Source organism: Amia ocellicauda, chromosome 14 (genome assembly GCF_036373705.1).
Source record: "Amia ocellicauda isolate fAmiCal2 chromosome 14, fAmiCal2.hap1, whole genome shotgun sequence".
In the NCBI taxonomy this organism is placed as follows: Eukaryota; Metazoa; Chordata; class Actinopteri; order Amiiformes; family Amiidae; genus Amia; species Amia ocellicauda.
Window position 1 is genome coordinate 17,718,990 of NC_089863.1, and position 25,443 is coordinate 17,744,432.

Sequence of the window (25,443 nt, forward strand, 5' to 3'; positions counted from 1 at the left end):
ATTGAATTTTATATGCACCATTATTTTCAATAGAAACAGAAGCAGAACAAAATGCTTAATTGTTCCAAATGATTGGTTCTAAGCAACCTCTCCATCACAAGCAAGTCCATGACTTAACCTCTGGAATTAATAATTACATCTGGATGAGGTCTATAGGCGCAAATTAGCGCCATAAGTATCGCATTAAAAAAATAAATATTTTAAATTTTTAAATTTATAGAATTGTAAAAAAAAATGGTGAAAAAAAAATGTATCGAAAGCAAAAAAAAACTATAAACGAAATAAAAAACGATAGCAAAACTCGCCTGCAGCCCCTGTCTTTGCTTGCGATGCTGCGATCTACACTTTCGCCGCCAGTTTCTTTGCTTTCGATTTTTTTTTGTTACGAGTTTTGTCGTGAGGGCGGGATTTAAAGGGAGGCGTGGATCCTGGGTCTCCATTGGTCCAGCAGGTTTGAGTGACGGGTCTTCCTGACCCAATCAGTGAGCAGGTGGGCTGGTCTGACTTCACACTGACTGACCCATAGACTGAGTGGCGGAACTACATGGAATTTAATTATAAACAAAGCATGCTTTTAATAAAAGTTGTGGACAATCGCTTTCTACATATTACATATGTGTTTATATCATACAGCCTTTATTCGCATCTTTATCAATGGCGCCAATAATTTTGTAGGTGACTGTGCATATACATGTATGTATGTGTGTGTGTGTTTCTTACCTACACATAAACTGGGACATCTTAATGCTTTTAATGAATACGATGCCCCTCCATTTGCCTCTTGCTAATGATGTGATCTACATCAGTCTGGCGCTGTTATCTGAGCAGCTGAATTAAAGTCTGCAGGTGACATAATATGAACATGAGCCCTGCCTGTGCACGTGCCTGTGTAGAACTGTTCTACTGCACCGTTACTACAGGCCCCTATTGGAACAGCACTATTCTACTGCACTGTTACTACAGCCCCCTATTGGAACAGCACTATTCTACTGCACTGTTACTACAGCCCCTATTGGAACAGCACTATTCTACTGCACCATTACTACAGCCCCCTATTGGAACAGCACTATTCTACTGCACTGTTACTACAGCCCCCTATTGGAACAGCACTATTCTACTGCACTGTTACTACAGCCCCCTATTGGAACAGCACTATTCTACTGCACCGTTACTACAGCCCCCTATTGGAACAGCACTATTCTACTGCACTGTTACTACAGCCCCCTATTGGAACAGCACTATTCTACTGCACTGTTACTACAGCCCCCTATTGGAACAGCACTATTCTACTGCACTGTTACTACAGGCCCCTATTGGAACAGCACTATTCTACTGCACTGTTACTACAGCCCCCTATTGGAACAGCACTATTCTACTGCACCGTTACTACAGCCCCCTATTGGAACAGCACTATTCTACTGCACCGTTACTACAGCCCCCTATTGGAACAGCACTATTCTACTGCACTGTTACTACAGCCCCCTATTGGAACAGCACTATTCTACTGCACTGTTACTACAGCCCCCTATTGGAACAGCACTATTCTACTGCACTGTTACTACAGCCCCCTATTGGAACAGCACTATTCTACTGCACTGTTACTACAGCCCCCTATTGGAACAGCACTATTCTACTGCACTGTTACTACAGCCCCCTATTGGAACAGCACTATTCTACTGCACTGTTACTACAGCCCCTATTGGAACAGCACTATTCTACTGCACCATTACTACAGCCCCCTATTGGAACAGCACTATTCTACTGCACTGTTACTACAGCCCCCTATTGGAACAGCACTATTCTACTGCACTGTTACTACAGCCCCCTATTGGAACAGCACTATTCTACTGCACCGTTACTACAGCCCCCTATTGGAACAGCACTATTCTACTGCACTGTTACTACAGCCCCCTATTGGAACAGCACTATTCTACTGCACTGTTACTACAGCCCCCTATTGGAACAGCACTATTCTACTGCACTGTTACTACAGGCCCCTATTGGAACAGCACTATTCTACTGCACTGTTACTACAGCCCCCTATTGGAACAGCACTATTCTACTGCACCGTTACTACAGCCCCCTATTGGAACAGCACTATTCTACTGCACCGTTACTACAGCCCCCTATTGGAACAGCACTATTCTACTGCACTGTTACTACAGCCCCCTATTGGAACAGCACTATTCTACTGCACTGTTACTACAGCCCCCTATTGGAACAGCACTATTCTACTGCACTGTTACTACAGCCCCCTATTGGAACAGCACTATTCTACTGCACTGTTACTACAGCCCCCTATTGGAACAGCACTATTCTACTGCACTGTTACTACAGCCCCCTATTGGAACAGCGCTATTCTACTGCACTGTTACTACAGCCCCCTATTGGAACAGCACTATTCTACTGCACTGTTACTACAGCCCCCTATTGGAACAGCACTATTGTACTGCACTGTTACTACAGCCCCCTATTGGAACAGCACTATTGTACTGCACTGTTACTACAGCCCCCTATTGGAACAGCACTATTCTACTACACTGTTACTACAGCCCCCTATTGGAACAGCACTATTCTACTGCACTGTTACTACAGCCCCCTATTGGAACAGCACTATTCTACTGCACCGTTACTACAGCCCCCTATTGGAACAGCACTATTCTACTGCACTGTTACTACAGCCCCCTATTGGAACAGCACTATTCTACTGCACCGTTACTACAGCCCCCTATTGGAACAGCACTATTCTACTGCACTGTTACTACAGCCCCCTATTGGAACAGCACTATTCTACTGCACTGTTACTACAGGCCCCTATTGGAACAGCACTATTCTACTGCACTGTTACTACAGCCCCCTATTGGAACAGCACTATTGTACTGCACTGTTACTACAGCCCCCTATTGGAACAGCACTATTGTACTGCACTGTTACTACAGCCCCCTATTGGAACAGCACTATTCTACTACACTGTTACTACAGCCCCCTATTGGAACAGCACTATTCTACTGCACTGTTACTACAGCCCCCTATTGGAACAGCACTATTCTACTACACTGTTACTACAGCCCCCTATTGGAACAGCACTATTCTACTACACTGTTACTACAGCCCCCTATTTGATCAGCACTATTCTACTGTTCGTGTGCTGTCAGTGAGATATGTGTGCATGTATTCAATAACTCCACAGGTTCCATGTTCAGAGGAATAATTTTCCACTTTATTATTTCAGTGTCATCCACTGTATTGGGCGACTAGGTGTACTGGAATGGAATTGAAAAGAAAGAACATCATATTCCAGACCATGGGCTCACCAGAGTCTCCATAAATATTGCAGTTTAAAGGTTACACACCCTTCACAGTGGTTGAATGTACATGTGTGTCCTAATCAAACTCAAGACACTCTGCCCCCTCTCTCTCTCACTCTCAGTTTACTGTTCTACTGGGGAAGAGCTGCTGTTTCCACAATGACATGCAAACAATGTAGAAGGGGGGTTAATATGCTAATTAGGCATATGCATTTTGCCACCTCCAACCTGTGGTCTTACGTGCACATAGAATGGAAGCACAGGAGAATGACATCATAAGAGCCCAGGCTGTCATGTGACACCTGGTTTCTTCACCATCCTGGGCTTCATTCTGACAAACTCTCAGTGGCTCTAAAGCATGTGTCCACCTGCAGGATTGCAAATTGGACCAATATATTAGTGTTGTACTGCATTGTGTGGAGTGGGGGAGGGGGAAGGACAATCTGGATAACCCTAGATATTGCAAAGGCTGCTAATAAAGCCCAGGGACAGCAGGAGTGGCACAGCTGAGCCGGGCCTACTAGAGGCTGAGGATGGGGTTGTGACAGTGGCTTTGTGTGCTTTCCTGGCAAAGGTGACGACGAGGCTGTTGGTAATGGAGGAGGTGGGGGAGGTGAGCTTGGCATTGTCGGAGGCGCGCAGGGCGAAGAACAGCACAGACTGGTTGGTGGCGGGCAGCACGGTCAGGGGCACCTGCAGGGTCTGCTTCTGCCCGGCCGGGACGACGTACAGGGAGGAGGTGTAGAGTCTGTGGGCCTGGGAGAAGCTGTTCCGCAGGGCGTCGGGGGTGGGGCTCACACGCACATCATAGCTGGAGACTGTGGGGGGTCAAGGAATGAGGAACAGATTAATTAGGAGAGGAAGCACAGTGAGAGAGAGAGAACAGCATCCTTCAGTTATAGACTCATTGGCATGATCTACTGCTCAAAACTTTTCCTCTCCCTTTGCCTGTCTCTCTGTCTCTCTGCCTCTGTCTTGCTCTCTCCCTCTGTTTCTCCATGCCCCCCCCCCATTTCTCTATCTCCCTCATTCTCTCACCAGTGCCCACATTGTAGTCGTCCCCGGGGGCTGTCCACTGCAGCAGGATGCTATCATTAATCAGTGAGGCGGTCAGATCGGTCACTCTGGACGGGGGGAAGTTGTCCTGGGGCACATCTGGCACTCCTGTTACCTTCACTGTTCCCCCCACCGCACTGCGGCTAAAATTACCCAGACCTTTGTGATTCTGTTGATCGAAATCCACGCTGCGCCGCACCCGCCCTGTGGGGTACAAAGACGTCAGAGAGGCATAGAGATGGACGGAGGCACTTAATGGGCCCAATTGGTCACTTGGCAATAGGTGAGCCATAGTGCTGGTGGGATCTATTGGGGGCAGTATGATTGTGTGACTGTGTGGCCAGCATGTAGCTGCGTGTGCATTTGAGCATCCGCGGGTGTGATTGCATCAGCGTTGGTGTGCAGTGTTTTTCAGTGTGCTTGTCAGTGTGTGTATCAGTGTCAGTGTGTCAGTATCAGAGCTAATATCAATATCAGCATGAACATTAGTATCAATATCAAAATGTATATAAATATTAGTATCGTGTCACTACCCTTGCAGGAGGCAGGGTTGGTGGGTGTGGTGTGTTCTTTTGGAGACACCACCAGCACCCTGCCCCCCTCTCCCAGCACCTCCAGCTTCACACTGTAGCGCCCGTCCTGTGGGTAGTCATAGAAGAGACAGGTGTAGAAGCCATCATCCTGGGTTGTGTCAGGACCTGGAGGGGGAGAGAGAGAGAGAGAGAGAGAGAGAGAGAGAGAGAGAGTATTTTATTGGCATGTTTTTTCTGATTGATCTATGTTTTCGTTATTTCTTTATCTCTTTTAACATTTATTTCTATAATTTACTTTTATTTATATAAATTGATCTGTTTCATTTTGCATAGCGTGTGCAGGTCATTCCTCCCTGCTGGGCTCTGCACCACACAGCTCCACTCAGTAGAGGACAAAACCGCTAAGCCAAAAGACCGCTCTCCCAATGCAGGAGATTTATACACTCTTCAGATTTCAGATAGCACAGAGAGAAGAGGTGAACCTGCCTTTTAAAACATCATAGAATACGAATAAAAAAAAATCATCATTAGAAGAATTGAAAAGGGAAAACAAATAAAATGTTGGGTTGTGGATTCAACCTTGGTAATATGATAGATGAAAACTATCCCACTAGGAAACACCTGAAAGCCTGATGGTGAAGCTGCTGAAATGTCTGTGTACTTAGACCCACTTGACCTGCCCCTGTCACAGGCACTGCACACGGGCTGTAGCCCTCTTTTTTGCTCTTTTGCCGCAGCCGCATCTTTTGCAGAGTTACCTCACAAAGTGGAGAACTCTTTTCATTTGACAGATAATCTGCAACTCTTAGAGCACAACGACATAATCACAGCTTTTTTTAAAAATGTGACACAATATGTTTCCTAACATGACCGATACTTTCGATAACGAGGGCAAAGATTTCAATCAAAATTCAAAAGTGTTGAGAAACCCTGCTTTAGACACCACTGGTATCTTTATATGACCTTAATGAATGCTGAAAACCTTTTTAGGAAGTATATCTGATACATATAGTGCAATGTCATATTGGTAAATTCAATTCAATTCAGTTGTTAGACAACAATATGTCTGGAGGAGACCACCTAGATCCACTTGATTGGCTGACTGACCTTCCAATGAGAATGAGTAAACTGGAGCCTGGCAGGCAATCACAGGCCCCTCAACACAGAAGCTCACCTGCGCCATCGTCGAGGGCAGGCAGCCTCAGTAATTTGCCGTTGTCGAGGTCCACGATCACTGTGACATTGGCCTGGGTGATGAGACGGTTGCCCTGGGAGACCATGCCGGTGATGATGATTGGCTCAGGGTAGGTCACCTCGATCTTCTGTATGATTCCAGTGACGATGACCGGAGGGACACACTCATTGACAGCCTTTGAGATCACTGTGAGTGTGAAGTTCTGGGTAGTTTGGTGGCTGTTCAACACTGTGAAGCTCCAGGTGCCTGACTGAGAGACACACAACACACTGTCTGTTACTGAATCTAGACACACACTGTGTTACTGACTCTAGACACACACTGTGTTACTGACTCTAGACACACACTGTGTTACTGACTCTAGACACACACTGTGTTACTGACTATAGACACACAATGCAAAACCCAGACAGGCGCAGTGTGCTGGTCTCTCAGTGAGGCTCCAGCTCAGTCCAATACCTCGGCAACTCCAGGCAGTGTGAGGCAGGCGGTCCTCACGGCAGGGTCAGTGTCCAGATGGCTGTTGTTGTAGACGTTCCCCCGGGGGCTCCTCACGCTGACCTGTGGCTGGGCCAGCTGCCAGGTGAAGATGAACACTGTGTTGTTCCCCACAGTGGAGTCCACACTCACTGAGCCACTGAACTGGGTGCCTGGGGCGGTCTTTGTGCCTGTACTGAGCAGCTGGGAGAGAGAGGGAGAGAGAGACACTGTGAATCCTTATTGTCTATTGAGAAACTTATTGGACTGTGGAGAAAAGACAGAAAGAGGGAAAGACAGAGAGAAACACTGTATAGGAGAGGTATAATCTCCATATATGCACACTCTGAAGCTGAAGGACAGACAGAGACAGAGAGACAAGAGACACAGTGAACCCCTTGTGGGTTAACTGAGAAATTAGGGCACAAGGAGACAGAGACAGAGAAGTGAAGACAGAGAGACAGAGATAGGGAGAGAGAGAGAGAGAGTGTAAATAACCAATTACAGTGCAGTTACCCCACTGTGACCCTTCAGATTTGACAATTTGATTAACACACAATCCCCTGCGGTCTGTTTCTGCTCACTGACCTTTACAATAGACACCATACCTGTTAATATTGGTCCATACATGAATTGTGTCTGTATCCAGGTCTGCTGTTTGCTTTAACTGTATGGAGAACTGTGATGACAGATGCGTGAATTGTGATGTGACAGGTGCAGTTGCTTCAATACAACACTAGAGGGCACTAATGCTGCATTCAATGTACCTGAATGGGGGTGGTGATGTCGTCTCCTGATCCAGAAGAGATGTCACTAAACGTGTCAATCAGCCCAGTCAAGTTCAGGTTGTCAGTGGCGGAGAAACACTTCCCTCCTGCACAGCAACACACAGCACTGAACACACAGAAACTGAACACAGCACTGAACACACTGAGACACTCAACACAGCACTGAACACACTGAGACACTCTACACAGCACTGAACACACTGAGACACAGCATCAGTAACACAGAAGGGTGTATGTATGAGCAGACACACACAGTCATGCAGTTGTTCAATTGGGAATTCCCTTGAGACACAGGACTGTTCTACTGACTGCAGACCCTGCTGTACTGTACTGTACCTGTCCTGAGGGAGAACTGTTCCAGTCCAGGGTCAGCGCTGCGCCCCAGGGCGATGGTGTGGACAATGGCCCCACTTTGTGCCACCTCGTCCACACAGTAAGTCACATTCCTGTCCTCCCCGTCTGTCAGCAGGATGATCTCGTCTCCGGCCACCTGTTTGTCGTCCCCCCTCAGGACCTGTGGCAGGGACAGTGGGTGTTGGTGCCGTCTCCACCAGGGGGCTCCACTGAGACAGAGCTGTCACCCAGGGTCTGTATAGCCAATGTGCCTTCTGCTTTTTCTTTTGTCCAATTGGTTAATGGTATTGTTAGTCAGCTGTTGCGCATTATTAGTCACATTTGTATGTATTTAGGATATCCAGTGACTGATGAGAGGGGCCCTGTGTTAATTTCAAACTGTTCTTCTGAACTGTAACTCATTTGTTATCCTATAGTTGTCTCTGTAGGCAACTTTTTTTACATTTCTTTTGTTCACTTATGTATGTACTAATTTAATATTAGTATTATCAGTAGTAGGAGTATAAGTATTAGTATAATTTTGCTTTGTAACTGAAAACAAATATGCTGTATTAGGATTGCAGAGAGAAACCACAGTGTTGAACAGCAATGCAGAGAGAATCAGCACCACCGACAGGGAGACAGAGTGTGTTGATTGGATATCAAACGTATGGCTCAATGCTGACTGGCTATCGACTTTGCACAAGAATGCAATTTGATGTGTGCCACTATTGTTGTCAAGGGGATTTTGGGTGTTTTCGATCAATCCATACAAAAAGCGCAACACTTGGTATCAGGGTGAACAACTGTACGAAGTTTGGTATGTGTAACAAGAACTGTATGAGGAGTAAGTGTTTGGACGAATGGAATAATAATAATATTATATATCTTGCAAGAGGATAAGACTCCTAATAGTATACAGTCAGGGAAAAAATAATTGATCCCCTGCTGATTTTGTACGTTTGCCCACTGACAAAGAAATGATCAGTCTATAATTTTAATGGTAGGTGTATTTTAACAGTGAGAGACAGAGTAACAACAACAAAATCCAGAAAAACGCATTTCAAAAAAGTTATAAATTGATTTGCATGTTAATGAGGGAAATAAGTATTTGATCCCCTATCAATCAGCAGGATTTCTGGCTCCCAGGTGTTTTTTATACAGGTAACGAGCTGAGATTAGGAGCACTCTCTTAAAGGGAGAGCTCCTAATCTCAGCTCGTTACCTGTATAAAAGACACCTGTCCACAGAAGCAATCAATCAATCAGATTCCAAACTCTCCACCATGGCCAAGACCAAAGAGCTGTCCAAGGATGTCAGGGACAAGATTGTAGACCTACACAAGGCTGGAATGGGTTACAAGACCATCGCCAAGCAGCTTGGTGAGAAGATGACAACAGTTGGGGCGATTATTCACAAATGGAAGAAACACAAAATAACTGTCAGTCTCCCTCGGTCTGGGGCTCCATGCAAGATCTCACCTCGTGGAGTTTCAATGATCATGAGAACAGTGAGGAATCAGCCCAGAACTACACGGGAGGATCTTGTTAATGATCTCAAGGCAGCTGGGACCATAGTCACCAAGAAAACAATTGGTAACACACTACGCCATGAAGGACTGAAATCCTGCAACGCCCGCAAGGTCCCCCTGCTCAAGAAAGCACATGTACAGGCCCGTCTGAAGTTTGCCAACATCTGAATGATTCAGAGGAGAACTGGGTGAAAGTGTTGTGGTCAGATGAGACCAAAATCGAGCTCTTTGGCATCAACTCAACTCGCCGTGTTTGGAGGAGGAGGAATGACCCCAAGAACACCATCCCCACCGTCAAACATGGAGGTGGAAACATTATGCTTTGGGGGTGTTTTTCTGCTAAGGGGACAGGACAACTGCACCGCATCAAAGGGACGAAGGATGGGGCCATGTACCGTCAAATCTTGGGTGAGAACCTCCTTCCCTCAGCCAGGGCAAACATGGTGGCCAACTACAAGAAACGTCTGACCTCTGTGATTGCCAACAAGGGTTTTGCCATCAAGTACTAAGTCGAAGGGGTCAAATACTTATTTCCCTCATTAACATGCAAATCAATTTATAACTTTTTTGAAATGCGTTTTTCTGGATTTGTTTGTTGTTATTCTGTCTCTCACTGTTAAAATATACCTACCATTAAAATTATAGACTGATCATTTCTTTGTCAGTGGGCAAACGTACAAAATCAGCAGGGGATCAAATACTTATTTCCATCACTGTAGGTACAAAACAATCTGTGCAGACAGAAGTGCTTTTTTCTGAATAACTGAATATGTAATTTAACTGGGATCAACACATTTCTTTCAACCAGCTCGCAACTTGACCCACAACAGGTGTACAGTTTGGATCTGAAATCCCTCCCCTTAGATTATATTCTAGGGTTTGATGCCAACTTGGAAAATCAGAAATGGACAAAAGAAGAAAACCCTACCATGTGCAAAGAAAACCACAGTGGAATGTATTTGAATGAATTTTGGATTCAGTGCTCCAACTGCTCTGCGTTAAACACTTGGGTTCGAACCTGGGCTTTCCATACCTTCCCCTCAGTGTGGCACAGAGCCCCAAAGGGTAACCCACTCACCTCAAAGCCCCTCCTGAGGCCTCCACAGATGTCAGTTCGCCCCTTGGGCTCACTGGGCAGATTGCTGACCAGCTCATTGCGTGAGATCATGCTGTCGATCTCGGTAAGCTTCTTCTGGATGATGGACTCATGGTCGAACTTCACGATGCCCACGATTGATCCCTGCTCCAAGATCCACAACAGGAACAGCTGGGCCGCCTGCCTCAGCCTGGTGATTCTGTCGGCCTGGGGAGGGAGAGAGGCTGCTGAAGGGGCTGCCCATTACAGCCTAAGCAATTTCACAGAGTTTCAGTCACAAAACAAAATACACTGACTTACTGATACATTGACTGTATGACTGTTCAGACTAAACTGTAGCTATTAGTAGTGTTGTAATTATGTATTTATACAATGTACTGGCACCTACCATGTTAAAGTGCAGTAATGAAATATGCAGAGTGAGTGACTTTACACTTTCGCCTCATTGCAATCTCACGTATGACCAACACAGAACGTGTGCAGTCTCCACACACTTGACTGTGTTTTCTGCCTGTGAGGCGCATTTCCAGAAAAATGGTGACAGCAAGTTCATTGTGCAAAGAGGAGAGGGCCAGTGAGTTTGTAAATGAAGTGAACTTACATTTCACACTTATACTTTATTTTGTCAGCAGATGGAATATTATTACAGTGAGGGAAAAAAGTATTTGATCCCCTGCTGATTTTGTACGTTTGCCCACTGACAAAGAAATTATCAGTCTATAATTTTAATGGTAGATGTATTTTAACAGTGAGAGACAGAATAACAAAAAAATCCAGAAAAACGCATTTCAAAAAAGTTATACATTTATTTCCATGTTAATGAGGGAAATAAGTATTTGATCCCCTATCAATCAGCAAGATTTCTGGCTCCCAGGTGTCTTTTATACAGGTAATGAGCTGAGATTAGGAGCACTCTCTTAAAGGGAGTGCTCCTAATCTCAGCTCGTTACCTGTATAAAAGACACCTGTCCACAGAAGCAATCAATCAATCAGATTCCAAACTCTCCACCATGGCCAAGACCAAAGAGCTGTCCAAGGATGTCAGGGACAAGATTGTAGACCTACACAAGGCTGGAATGGGCTACAAGACCATCGCCAAGCAGCTTGGTGAGAAGGTGACAACAGTTGGTGCGATTATTCGCAAATGGAAGAAACACAAAATAACTGTCAGTCTCCCTTGGTCTGGGGCTCCATGCAAGATCTCACCTCGTGGAGTTTCAATGATCATGAGAACGGTGAGGAATCAGCCCAGAACTACACGGGAGGATCTTGTTAATGATCTCAAGGCAGCTGGGACCATAGTCACCAAGAAAACAGTTGATAACACACTACGCCATGAAGGACTGAAATCCTGCAACGCCCGCAAGGTCCCCCTGCTCAAGAAAGCACATGTACAGGCCCGTCTGAAGTTTGCCAATGAACATCTGAATGATTCAGAGGAGAACTGTGTGAAAGTGTTGTGGTCAGATGAGACCAAAATCGAGCTCTTTGGTATCAACTCAACTCGCCATGTTTGGAGGAGGAGGAATGACCCCAAGAACACCATCCCCACCGTCAAACATGGAGGTGGAAACATTATGCTTTGGGGGTGTTTTTCTGCTAAGGGGACAGGACAACTGCACCGCATCAAAGGGACAATGGACGGGGCCATGTACCGTCAAATCTTGGGTGAGAACCTCCTTCCCTCAGCCAGGGCATTGAAAATGGGTCGTGGATGGGTATTCCAGCACGACAATGACCCAAAACACACAGCCAAAGCAACAAAGGAGTGGCTCAAGAAGAAGCACATTAAGGTCCTGGAGTGGCCTAGCCAGTCTCTAGACTTTAATCCCATAGAAAATCTGTGGAGGGAGCTGAAGGTTCGAGTTGCCAATCGTCAGCCTCGAAACCTTAATGACTTGGAGAGGATCTGCAAAGAGGAGTGGGACAAAATCCCTCCTGAGATGTGTGCAAACCTGGTGGCCAACTACAAGAAACGTCTGACCTCTGTAATTGCCAACAAGGGTTTTGCCAGCAAGTACTAAGTCGAAGGGGTCAAATACTTATTTCCCTCATTAACATGCAAATCAATGTATAACTTTCTTGAAATGCGTTTTTCTGGATTTTTTTGTTGTTATTCTGTCTCTCACTGTTAAAATACACCTACCATTAAAATTATAGACTGATCATTTCTTTGTCAGTGGGCAAACGTACAAATTCAGCAGGGGATCAAATACTTTTTTCCCCTCACTGTATATGGGTTATTATCTAATTAAGCTTTACAGGAGTTAATCTTTTGTGACCGAAAATCACCATATCTCATGTGAAAACATTAGCATCTATCAACAGAATTAAAAAAAAACACTTTTTTTTGTTCTTTTCCAAATTACTGGTGATTTATTGAACATCTTCTGTCATATTCTCATGGTTATTTGATATTTGATTTGATTATTTGATATCTGAGTGTGGATTAAAGCACAGTTACAAAAGACTTTGCTCCCAAATATTTCAGACAAGGAGGGAACAAGTGGGAATTTGTAATCAAACACACACAATGCTCTGTAAATATAAAGTTTTTGTATTAGATGTTCGCTGGGATATCAGTTTGCTCTTTGGGTTTTCCATGTCCCTAACGTAGCTGCTGTGCTACATGGTAAGTTTGCCTTCGACATGCCAGAGAGCAGCTTATACAAACTAATTATTAACTAATGTAACACTGGACAGCAGACTGGAGTGTAGAACCCATTTGAAGGGCGAGACAAATGTGAGGTCAAACACAGGTGAAGGTTCGATTCCGGCAAACAGGGTTAACAAGGGAATCCAGTAATTGTGGTCAGCAAACAGGCAAGAGGTCAGTAATCCGGTGATCAGAACCAGACAGGGGAGGCAGTAGGTTGTAAACACGGGAAGGCAATAACAGTTGAAATAAGGCTCATTATTCAATGATTATTCAATTATCAGGTTGATTGGTTCTTTTTGTTAGTTAAACATAATCTGACATTATTAATTCAATAAAGTTAATTTATTTTGTCTTAAGTAGTAAAAGCGTGTTTTCTGATCTTCACTGTTGGATAGAGTTATGAAGAATTGTTGACTTTTATTACAATATAACCCTGTTTACAACTGGCATTTTTCTTTTGTTAACATTTTCCATACATTAAATAAATGAATGGTTTTAATGTAATCAACTGAACTGATCATAAGTGTTTAAATTGTGTCATGTGTAAATGCTGTGCCTCAGTTGGCACTGTACTCTCTACAGGATGTTCAGGGATAATGGTAAATATGAAGTGCAACTGCAAATGTTTAATTCTTGAAGTTGTAGTTTTATACTGCCAGTGGTGACTGTTGCACCAAAACACTGACTGACTGACTGACACCCTGACTGACTGATACATTGACTCACACATTGATTGACTGATTGACACACTGACTGACTAACACCCTGACTGACTGATACACTGACTGACTGACACCCTGACTGACTGATACACTGACTGACTGACACCCTGACTGACTGATACATTGACTCACACATTGATTGACTGACTGACACACTGACTGACTGACACACTGACTAACTGACTGATACATTGACTCACACATTGATTCACTGATTGACACACTGATTGACTGACACACTCAGTGCTCCCTGTCACTCACAATACTCATGCTGCCTGAGGTGTCCAGCACCAGACACACCACCCTGCGCTGGGCTCTCAGCAGGGTGAAGGAGGGTGGGGGGGGCTCAGTGGCATTGGGGGGGTTGTTGCCGTTCAGGAAGTCGGGGGTGCTGCTGATCACGTCCCACACGCTCCTGTAGTCACACAGCCGGTTGTGGGTGTTGGGCGCCTCGGAATTGTGGGAACGGCTGTCACAGAACTCTGTGATCTGAGAGAGAGAGAGAGAGAGAGAGAGAGAGAAGGGGAGAGAGGAGGGAGTGGGCTGTGTTGTGTGTAGCTGTGTGGTCATTTTTATTGTGTACATTTCCAATACCTTACTCCAACAAGCAGTAACTAAAGCCTAACCATTACTGAGTCTAGAGCAGGTTAATTAACCCCTTAAACTCATTAGACTTTTGTAAATTACCAATCACCCCTGCTGATGTTAATAGAGCAGTTTTACATGAATTATTTAATCAGTTATTTATTCATATTTAATATGCTAAATACTTTACTTTGTGAATTCAATCCTTTAGTATTTTCAGATTAAGATATTGTTGTCTAATAGCTATTTGTATATTTATTAACATATTAAAATGTAAGTTATAAATATATAAACTATTCTATTACCCAATTTAAAAAATAAACAAACAAAACAACTCTAGAATATTTGCACTGTACAAGTGGACAGGTGCACACACTGCTGTTGGCACATGGGAAAGGCTCAGCCACCCCCCCTTAAACACTGTCAATTTTTCTCTGATCCCAAAAGACAAACAAGATTCTTTCATGATAAATACAGCATCACAATACACATAAATGCTCTTTATACTTTCAGTTTGAAATATATGGCTAAGGGTGTCTGCTAAGAAATGAGAAAACAATACAATTTTATATCTACAAAAATAACAAATGAAAACAACATTATGAACAAAAATCACCCAGAAATTGTGACTCCCAGCATGGGGAACCCCAGCCCTAGTGGCCAGCACAGAGTCTGGCAGGCGCCCCACACTCTCTGCCAGGGTGACGCACTCTCTCACCTGTGGGATGAAGGGCTGGTACATGATGGACCCTGTGGTGTTCTGGGTGCTACTCGGCCGGAAGGTGCAGTCCCCAGTGGGCAGGCCTGTCTGAGGGTCCGTCTCACACGCTGAGCCATCACTCTTCAGATGGGAACCAGAGATTGAACTGGAACACCTGGGAGCCAGAGCCAGAGGAAAGGGACAGACAGACAGACAGACACACACACACACACACACACACATCACACACACAAACATAGAGGCAGAAGGAAACAGAGGAACAGAGGGAAAGTGAGAGGAGGAGGAGTGAGATTAGGGAGAAAATGGAAAAGAGAGAGAAGTTTAAGAATGACTGTTTAGATAAAATGGTATTGTAAGGGGTTATTCTGTGAGGGAATCTGCACATTATCTGTATGCAGAGGCAAAGTATAAGGACAGGCAAAGCAGGCAACTGCCTGGGGCCCCCAAGACTCTAGAGGGCCCCCGAGGAGCAACCAAATCGAATCCGCAGCATTGGATGCATCATCAAATAAAAATCCCTGGATTCCCGGACCCCTCCTAACTGCTGTGGCAAGTGCAACGATGGCACCTTGCAAACCTCCCTGATGGCCCCATGATTGTCGTGGGGTGTGTTTTGAGGCGAACACATGAGCTGCAATGAAGAGGACGGGTATCTCCGGCCGCGAAAAAAGAAAGGGAAAAAAGAGGATTAAGAGAAAAGAAAACATGACAGTTGTAAGTGTGCACCGGACATTTACGTTTAATGTGAAAGATTAACGATGACAGATCTTTTTTTTTTTAATGGATGTAGCGCTAATGTAGCCCAATGTCAACTGCTAGCTCAGTAACATCATTGACACTGTACTAGCAATACTAAAGATAATACAGTAGTTTGCTACCTTAGCTTAGCTAGATTGGTAGATTGTTGTTTTTGGTTGTTGGAGCAAACTTTTTTTCATGAAAAGGTATCTATTGTAAAGTCTAATTTGTATTTAAAAAATAAATAAAAAAAAATCTGTTCATATTCTGCAAGAATCATTACCTATACTTGTTTCTTTGATTCATAAGTGGTAAATTGACTACACAAACATGCTATTTTACAGTCAACACTTTCTTATCTTTCCACAGGAGCATTATTAACGTTCCTTTCGGGAGGAGCAGAACAACAAGTCCATCCTCCTGTTGACGATGAAGAAGAGAACACAATACAAACTTTTTGAAAAGACCAGGAGCACTAAATATGTATATAGATTTTGTAGTTATTGACAATGATTTTATTGTCCTGTTTTTGTCTCCCATGTTAACATGTTTTTTTTTTTTTTTTTTTTTTTACTGTTAACCAATGTGAAAATAAAACTGATTCTGTAAATGCTTTTTGATGTTTGATTATGTAACGGGGGTTTCAGGAATATAATGGTAATGAACATTAGTTAAAAGGGTTATGGAACAAAAAAGATGGGGTTTTCTGCCTAGGGCCCCTTCAGACTCTAGAATCACCTCTGTCTGTACATAAGTGTTTGTGTGTTGGTTCGAGAATGTTCTGGGACCAAATCCTGTATATGTCAGTGTAAGTGAGGTCGCCCTGTCTGAAGCATGAAGCAGCACTAACTGGTGGTCCCTGCTCGTGATTGGTTGGTTAATTAACCCCCCAACCCTGCTGCTGTTAATAGAGCAGTTTTAAATTGATTATTTAATCAATTACTTAATTATGTTACATTGTGAATATTTTCAGATTAAGATATCAGAGAGAGAGAGAGAGAGAGATAGAGAGATAAGTGGGTGCAGGGGGTGTGTGGGGGATGGAAGTGATGTCAGATACCTGGTGGCCTCTATGGTGCCGGTGCCTGATCTGTAGAAGGGAGTCTTGGCGTCAGACTCACTGAACACCCCCCAGCGCAGAGTCGCCCAGAGGCGCACCAACACACGACCTGGAGAGAGAGAGGGAGAGAGAGAGAATGAATGACAATACAGACCATTAATACTGTACTGAGCATTAGAGAGAGAAGGAGGGAGATGGTGATAGTAAGATGGAGGGGGAGGATCAGTGTGTCAGGCCTGACTAGTCCAGTCACATCTCACCTCAAGGTCCAAAGGTATCAGTGGCTGAGTTGTCCAGCAGGTATCGGGGGGTGAAGTGGATGTACCGGCCCTGCTGGACACAGTGCCCCAGAGTGGAGGTGAAGGGAGGAGTGACGGCGTTTTCACAGAAAGGGTCAGACACCCGGACACTGGCCTGTGAGAGGAAACACCTTTATATAGACAGTGCAGCAGCTCCCATGAGGGTCTGTACTCCTGTGGGTCTGTTTATACAGTACAGTGTCTGTACTCCAGGTGTATAAATACAGTACAGTACAGGGCTCAGTCAGTGTCTGTACTCCAGGTGTATATATACAGTACAGGGCTCAGTCAGTGTCTGTACTCCAGGTGTATATATACAGTACAGGGCTCAGTCAGTGTCTGTACTCCAGGTGTATATATACAGTACAGGGCTCAGTCAGTGTCTGTACTCCAGGTGTATATATACAGTACAGGGCTCAGTCAGTGTCTGTACTCCAGGTGTATATATACAGTACAGGGCTCAGTCAGTGTCTGTACTCCAGGTGTATATATACAGTACAGGGCTCAGTCAGTGTCTGTACTCCAGGTGTATATATACAGTACAGTACAGGGCTCAGTCAGTGTCTGTACTCCAGGTGTATATATACAGTACAGTACAGGGCTCAGTCAGTGTCTGTACTCCAGGTGTATATATACAGTACAATACAGGGCTCAGTCAGTGTCTGTACTCCAGGTGTATATATACAGTACAGTACAGGGCTCAGTCAGTGTCTGTACTCCAGGTGTATATATACAGTACAGTACAGGGCTCAGTCAGTGTCTGTACTCCAGGTGTATATATACAGTACAGAGCTCAGTCAGTGTCTGTACTCCAGGTGTATATATACAGTACAGTACAGGGCTCAGTCAGTGTCTGTACTCCAGGTGTATATATACAGTACAGGGCTCAGTCAGTGTCTGTACTCCAGGTGTATATATACAGTACAGGGCTCAGTCAGTGTCTGTACTCCAGGTGTATATATACAGTACAGGGCTCAGTCAGTGTCTGTACTCCAGGTGTATATATACAGTACAGGGCTCAGTCAGTGTCTGTACTCCAGGTGTATATATACAGTACAGGGCTCAGTCAGTGTCTGTACTCCAGGTGTATATATACAGTACAGGGCTCAGTCAGTGTCTGTACTCCAGGTGTATATATACAGTACAGTACAGGGCTCAGTCAGTGTCTGTACTCCAGGTGTATATATACAGTACAGGGCTCAGTCAGTGTCTGTACTCCAGGTGTATATATACAGTACAGTACAGGGCTCAGTCAGTGTCTGTACTCCAGGTGTATATATACAGTACAGGGCTCAGTCAGTGTCTGTACTCCAGGTGTATATATACAGTACAGTACAGGGCTCAGTCAGTGTCTGTACTCCAGGTGTATATATACAGTACAGGGCTCAGTCAGTGTCTGTACTCCAGGTGTATATATACAGTACAGTACAGGGCTCAGTCAGTGTCTGTACTCCAGGTGTATATATACAGTACAGTACAGGGCTCAGTCAGTGTCTGTACTCCAGGTGTATATATACAGTACAGAGCTCAGTCAGTGTCTGTACTCCAGGTGTATATATACAGTACAGTACAGGGCTCAGTCAGTGTCTGTACTCCAGGTGTATATATACAGTACAGGGCTCAGTCAGTGTCTGTACTCCAGGTGTATATATACAGTACAGGGCTCAGTCAGTGTCTGTACTCCAGGTGTATATATACAGTACAGGGCTCAGTCAGTGTCTGTACTCCAGGTGTATATATACAGTACAGTACAGGGCTCAGTCAGTGTCTGTACTCCAGGTGTATATATACAGTACAGGGCTCAGTCAGTGTCTGTACTCCAGGTGTATATATACAGTACAGGGCTCAGTCAGTGTCTGTACTCCAGGTGTATATATACAGTACAGGGCTCAGTCAGTGTCTGTACTCCAGGTGTATATATACAGTACAGGGCTCAGTCAGTGTCTGTACTCCAGGTGTATATATACAGTACAGGGCTCAGTCAGTGTCTGTACTCCAGGTGTATATATACAGTACAGGGCTCAGTCAGTGTCTGTACTCCAGGTGTATATATACAGTACAGTACAGGGCTCAGTCAGTGTCTGTACTCCAGGTGTATATATACAGTACAGTACAGGGCTCAGACAGTGTCTGTACTCCAGGTGTATATATACAGTACAGAGCTCAGTCAGTGTCTGTACTCCAGGTGTATATATACAGTACAGTACAGGGCTCAGTCAGTGTCTGTACTCCAGGTGTATATATACAGTACAGGGCTCAGTCAGTGTCTGTACTCCAGGTGTATATATACAGTACAGGGCTCAGTCAGTGTCTGTACTCCAGGTGTATGTATACAGTACAGGGCTCAGTCAGTGTCTGTACTCCAGGTGTATATATACAGTACAGTACAGGGCTCAGTCAGTGTCTGTACTCCAGGTGTATGTATACAGTACAGGGCTCAGTCAGTGTCTGTACTCCAGGTGTATATATACAGTACAGTACAGGGCTCAGTCAGTGTCTGTACTCCAGGTGTATATATACAGTACAGGGCTCAGTCAGTGTCTGTACTCCAGGTGTATATATACAGTACAGGGCTCAGTCAGTGTCTGTACTCCAGGTGTATATATACAGTACAGGGCTCAGTCAGTGTCTGTACTCCAGGTGTATATATACAGTACAGGGCTCAGTCAGTGTCTGTACTCCAGGTGTATATATACAGTACAGGGCTCAGTCAGTGTCTGTACTCCAGGTGTATATATACAGTACAGTACAGGCCTCAGTCAGTGTCTGTATTCCAGATGTATATATACAGTACAGGGCTCAGTCAGTGTCTGTACTCCAGGTGTATAAATACAGTACAGGGCTCAGTCAGTGTCTGTACTCCAGGTGTATATATACAGTACAGGGCTCAGTCAGTGTCTGTACTCCAGGTGTATATATACAGTACAGGGCTCAGTCAGTGTCTGTACTCCAGGTGTATATATACAGTACAGGGCTCAGTCAGTGTCTGTACTCCAGGTGTATATATACAGTACAGGGCTCAGTCAGTGTCTGTACTCCAGGTGTATATATACAGTACAGGGCTCAGTCAGTGACTGTACTCCAGGTGTATATATACAGTACAGGGCTCAGTCAGTGTCTGTACTCCAGGTGTATATATACAGTACAGGGCTCAGTCAGTGACTGTACTCCAGGTGTATACACATTGTGAACACATCCAATGTCATTGTGCTGTTACCTTGGTGTATCTCTCTCTGCTCGGCCTGCGGTATACAGTGTTGTTCTCTCTCCAGCTCATCGGCACCAAGATCTTGACGTCCTTGAAGAAAGCCCGTCTTCTGGTGGCTGTGAACAGGTACTGCGAGGCCTCTGTGAACATCGCCTAGATGCACATAGACACAGATACACACATACAGACACACACAGTCACTGAAGCTGCTGGCACTGTACATAGACTACAGGGACGAAACACACCGTTTGAAATTAAATAAATATATATGTAGAGTTTTACAGATTGTGGGACATGATCCAAACACAGAGAGTTAGAAAGAGGAGATAACAGATTTCTTATGTAATAAACACATAGAGTAGGACAAGATGCAGACAGAAAGAGGTAGACAGCAGGAGAAAGCCAGAGAGACGAGACACACAATGCAGGACAGAAAATGCACACAGGCACACACACACACACACAGAGGACAGGTGATGTCTGACCTGGATGCTCTGGAGCAGCGCGGGGTCCTCGGGCACTCGGGGGTGGATGGCCACCACCACGTCCCTGTAGCCGTTCTGGAGCAGCTCCACAGCAGAGCCGGGACACACAGACAGCCACACTGCACACAGCAGCACTGCGGGGCCCAGCAACACAGCCCTGGACATCACCGACTGACACACTGACACACTGACACACTAACTGACTGATACACTGACTGACTGACTGACTGACAGACTGAGATGCTCACTGATACACTGACTGACTGCTTCAGGGTTTTAAATCGTCAGCTGCCTGCCTGAGTCTTTAACTCTCCTCCCTCATTGTAAGATGAGTTCCAGGAAATAAGGCGTGACTCTTACTGTTCACTTTTGGCAGCCCTGTGTAAGTCTTACTTGTGTCAGCCCCTCAGAGTCTTGCTGCATGAAGGAACTTGGATCTGTTTTTTGTTTGTATATGCAGTAGTGCAATGAAAAGCAGGGGCGGATTTTCAACTGGTTCAATGATTGCTCACAATTTAATAATTCTTCTGGAGCTGAATGCATAACAAGCAAAATAATCGATCATATCTTAAGAGTCAGTTGTATATTATAGATTTGGTAGTTTCTAGATTTGAATTGCTCTTTTACCTTCATAGATGTACATGGATAAATGTTGTACAGTAGCTGTTCAGCACTCAGTTATTATGCACTTTATGTAACGATGTTTCCTTATGTATTGTTGCTTATGTTGTCTCCCCTGATCTAGCACAGACCTGGGACTTAACTGAATTATGTCTGCACTTGTTACCTATTTGAACTAGGATGCGTGCTTATTGTATTGTACTGCACTTCTGTAATGCTTAGTGTGTAAACTGTCGCCCTGGATACAAAATAAATAATAATACTAAATGGTAATAATAATAATAACAGGCTGCACAGTATCTCTGTGGGAAAGCATTCATGGCTGGCTGGCTGTATAACTGTAGACAGCTAAGTTTTAGGGCTACGTTTAGAGTGTGTAAACTTTAACACTGTGTTTGAGGTCAGACTTCATGAACAGCAAAGCTACATTGAAACAGTGACTGAAGTGACTTGTCTTCTTCACTGTAGGATGAGCCCTTACGGTGGCTGTGCCATAGAGTTACAGTGTCCTGTGGGATCAGCTCGCCTGTCCTTTGCTTTACTGCTTTGGACCCTGGGGAAGGCATGTCTAGTGTGGTAGGGCTGGGTTTCACTCGGGCTCAGGTGTCGTAAAGCAGAGAGGAGGCAGCTTGAGCTGAGGCACAATGCACAGTGAGATCATGGTAAACATGTCCAGATTCATGACTTGTAATTAATGTTGTAATTTATCCTCCCTCGATGCAAAGTTGGTGTTTTTCCCCAACCAAGCCCCCAAAAGTGTAACTTTGCCTTCCCTGGGAAAACCCTTTAAAGTCACACAGACAAAGTCGTACACCTGGGAAAGAGACTGGAGCCTTGTCCTCCTTGTGAGTCTTGAGTGAGTTGTATTAATCTCTGCTTGTGGCCTGGGCGGTTGTGCTATGTGAGCAGTGTTTCTGTTGTTGTTGTTGTTTTTTCAAGTCAGAATCTGTCGCTTTTTTTTTTTTTTTTAAAGAACTTCTGCCTGTTGTTTCTGTGCCAGGAAATTATTTTGTGTTTTGGCCTAATGTTGAATTTTGACAGAGTAGTGTTTACTGGGTGGCATGGCAGTTAGCGCTGCTGCCTCACAGCTCCGAGGGTCTCGGGTTTGAGTCCTGGCTTGGGGTGCCTGTCTGTGTGGAGTTTGCATGTTCTCCCTGTGTGTGTACGGGTTTCCTCTGGGCACTCTGGTTTCCTCCTATCATCCAAAGATATGCAGGTTAGGTTAATTGATTTCTCTAAATTGCTGTGTGTGTTGCCCAGAAATGGCCTGGCATCCCATCCTGGGCATGTTCCTGCTATGTGCTTTGTGCTGGGATCAGCTCCTGCAACCCTTACTAGGATAAGTGGTTTTAAAAATGGGTGCAAAAATGGGTTATGTAGTGCATGAGGGAGGCACTGTTGCGCCAAAATTATTCTTTGTAAATCTTATTTCATAAAATGTTATAAATAATCAAAAGCTTATTTGCAAAAAAATAATGAAAAGAAACATTTTTATTTAACTTTTGTTTAGCATTTTAAATTAGTTAAAACATTTATTTTATTATATCAAGTGATTGCATATCAACTGCTCATCCTCCAACATTACTCTACGTCTGTCACAGACACAGACACAGTCACATGACCGAAATGGATCGAGGAGGGAAGTGTTCTGGGGTGCAGAACAGAAAAAGAAAAAGGGAAAATGAAAAAAAGTGCATTAAAATGAGGACACGCCATTGGATGTGGTGTGAGTAAATTACCTCATCCGGATGTAATTATTAATTCCAGAGGTTAAGTCATGGACTTGCTTGTGATGGAGAGGTTGCTTAGAACCAATCATTTGGAACAATTAAGCATTTTGTTCTGCTTCTGTTTCTATTGAAAATAATGGTGCAGATAAAATTAAATTAATAACTTACTGTTTAGCAACAGTAAATTGCTTTGTACATGGCTGTTCATAAAAATATGTCTTTAAAACCTGATCTACCATATCTTTTAGTTTTTAATAGTTTTAAACACTTTTAAAACTATATTTTTGGTAGTTTTTAACCACTCTTTCATAGCATATATGCAAGTAGTTTCATACTGAACGTTAACATTGTAGTATGTATAACTGTTAAGGTTCAATGCTTCAGTTGAAGCAACCCTTTAAGTCCCAGTGAATCAGGCACCCCAGTGAGCGCTTCCAGTAACAGATGAGGCTTTTCAACAGGAGACAGGCCCGGGAAGTAAAGTCACTGACACAATGTCTGTTCGTTTATCTTCGTTTATTGAACGTTTCACACAGCCTTTTATACACCTACAAGCAATATTTCAAAGGAGGTTCGGGACCGTCCCGATATTTTGGTGACATATGTCCCGAGGCAGTTCCGAGACACGGGAAGCAATAATTGATAAGATAACAATTGATAACAATATTTCATCCAGACATGGAAGCACTGGTACCAAGGACACAGCACACACTATACTGATAAGAACATGTTATATAGTTTTGGTTCGTTAACTAATGAATGTCCACATCTCTATCTGCCACACAGATAAGTCTGAGCAGAGAAATAAGAACAAAGAAACCCTTATAAGAGCAAGTTTTAACTAGTATCTTACTGGAAAGCAATTTTACCCCAACAGTTGCCCTCTTTAATGAAACATGAACATGTTACATTAATTTCATAAAATTGCGGAAAGTTATTTCTACCATTAGATATAAAAAGACATTTTGGACATCACAAAGTAAGCCCTCTTGATCAGATTCTGTAAACACAGTGATCCATTACAATATGGCACACACCTCCTTCCTTAGCAAGGAGCATATCTAAGATCAAGCGCTTCTCCTGGCCCTATATGTGAGGCGATGTTCTTCAGGTATGGCATATACTGATGTGTCAACCGAAGCCCTCATGTCTTTTCATGTGATCTGGCCTTTTAGGAGGCCATGTTTCTCACTGTCAATTAAGGCAATATAAAGACAATCTGAATAGCAGCGCATACATAACATGATTCATTAGTACATTGTCTAGCAGTGAAGTTACATATCGTCTACCATGCATTTCTTGAATGCAGCAAATGGTCAGGCTTTTGTTCTCTCTTCAGGGAGGTGGAGGTTATTTGTGTCCCACCGTGGGACAGTGGTGAATTGTTGGCATTCAATTCAGCTGGATCGCTCCAGTAGAGCCGTCAGGGCAATGATCAGAAGGGTGAGGCCGACTCCGGCCATCATCAGGATTCAGCACTGTTGCTCGATCGGGGTTGTAGGTGTTTCTTCTGGTCAGGTGGCTTTGTTGTCGCTGTCGAATCCTCAGTCGTATTTGATCAGTGTAAGTGTTAGTGTCTGTGATGTCAATATGTGGAAGGGGAGAGGTTACTAGCACATCACCCGATATTTGTGGACTCGTGCGTCCGGCTGCTCCTTGTGGGCCACTGCTCTGGCCCTGCGCTGGCCTCGTTATCTAGAGGTTGATGATGATGTCAGCTGCTTCTGGACTGATTTCCTCAGTCAGCGATGATCCCATTGGCTGGGCACCAAAGATGTCCTTTGGCTGTTACGGCGCAGACGATGGTCCTGCAGGCAGCGAGGAAGAGGATCCAGGAGAAAAGGAGAGCATCCCTCTGGTCTCCACCAGTGTCGTTTCCCTTTGGCACTTCACAGCTGTGTGGGTGGTCAGGAACACCTGGTAGGGCCCTGTCTGCCTGGGCTGCAGGGAGGACTTTCTCTTGTGTGCTTTGATGTACACAGTCACCTGGTTGAAATGGGTGACAGTCCTGCTGGGCTGGTTCAGTCTGGGTAGCTTTTACCTGTGAATGGACAGCTTCGATTGCATGTGTTAGTCCCAATCAAAAATAATCAACATAGCATCTTCCTTACAGACAACGGAGGAGTGACAGAGAGTCTCATAAGTCATCCCATAATAATCTCATGCAGAGAAAGAGCTTCTTTTCTTTCTTTTCTTTTTTGATTTGCTGACAGTCTCATTGTCATTAGGGCATCTGGACATTTGAGCCCTGTTTGCACATTGTAGCCAGTTTATTCTTTAACACCCCTTAACAGTATG

At 44.3% G+C, this 25,443-nt stretch overlaps 2 protein-coding genes and 1 long non-coding RNA gene across 3 annotated transcripts; all 3 read right to left on the reverse strand.

Moving 5' to 3' along the window:
• Positions 1-3,198: 3,198 nt before the first annotated feature.
• Positions 3,199-4,563, reverse strand: LOC136767977 (uncharacterized). The gene is made up of 2 exons (XR_010821924.1): positions 4,347-4,563; positions 3,199-4,126 (listed from the first exon to the last, which is right to left on the reverse strand). It is a non-coding gene; the product is annotated as an uncharacterized LOC136767977 (long non-coding RNA).
• Positions 4,564-4,586: 23 nt separating this feature from the next.
• LOC136767317 (calcium-activated chloride channel regulator 1-like) lies at positions 4,587-7,175 on the reverse strand. Its single transcript, XM_066721088.1, has 5 exons — positions 7,158-7,175; positions 6,552-6,773; positions 6,072-6,342; positions 4,898-5,062; positions 4,587-4,615 (listed from the first exon to the last, which is right to left on the reverse strand). Exons 1-5 carry the CDS (start codon positions 7,173-7,175, stop codon positions 4,587-4,589), a joined length of 705 nt encoding a protein of 234 aa, XP_066577185.1.
• Positions 7,176-16,808: 9,633 nt separating this feature from the next.
• On the reverse strand, positions 16,809-21,211 carry LOC136767935 (calcium-activated chloride channel regulator family member 3-like). Its single transcript, XM_066722020.1, has 4 exons — positions 20,795-21,211; positions 20,319-20,462; positions 17,063-17,216; positions 16,809-16,911 (listed from the first exon to the last, which is right to left on the reverse strand). The coding sequence occupies exons 1-3, from the start codon at positions 20,957-20,959 to the stop codon at positions 17,064-17,066; spliced, it is 462 nt and encodes a 153-aa protein (XP_066578117.1). The 5' UTR covers positions 20,960-21,211; the 3' UTR covers positions 16,809-16,911; position 17,063.
• Between the last annotated feature and the right edge of the window lie 4,232 nt (positions 21,212-25,443).

Coding starts and splice junctions, on each gene's coding strand:
- LOC136767317 (XM_066721088.1), bottom strand. Junction 6,343..6,551: donor CACTGCCTGGAGTTGCCGAG/GTATTGGACTGA, acceptor TGTGTCTCTCAG/TCAGGCACCTGGAGCTTCAC. Junction 5,063..6,071: donor TGCCCTCGACGATGGCGCAG/GTGAGCTTCTGT, acceptor CTCCCCCTCCAG/GTCCTGACACAACCCAGGAT.
- LOC136767935 (XM_066722020.1), bottom strand. CDS start 20,959: ATGTCCAGGGCTGTGTTGCTGGGCCCCGCAGTGCTGCTGTGTGCAGTG. Junction 20,463..20,794: donor CGCTGCTCCAGAGCATCCAG/GTCAGACATCAC, acceptor ATGTGCATCTAG/GCGATGTTCACAGAGGCCTC. Junction 17,217..20,318: donor GCAGAGAGAGATACACCAAG/GTAACAGCACAA, acceptor TTCCTCTCACAG/GCCAGTGTCCGGGTGTCTGA.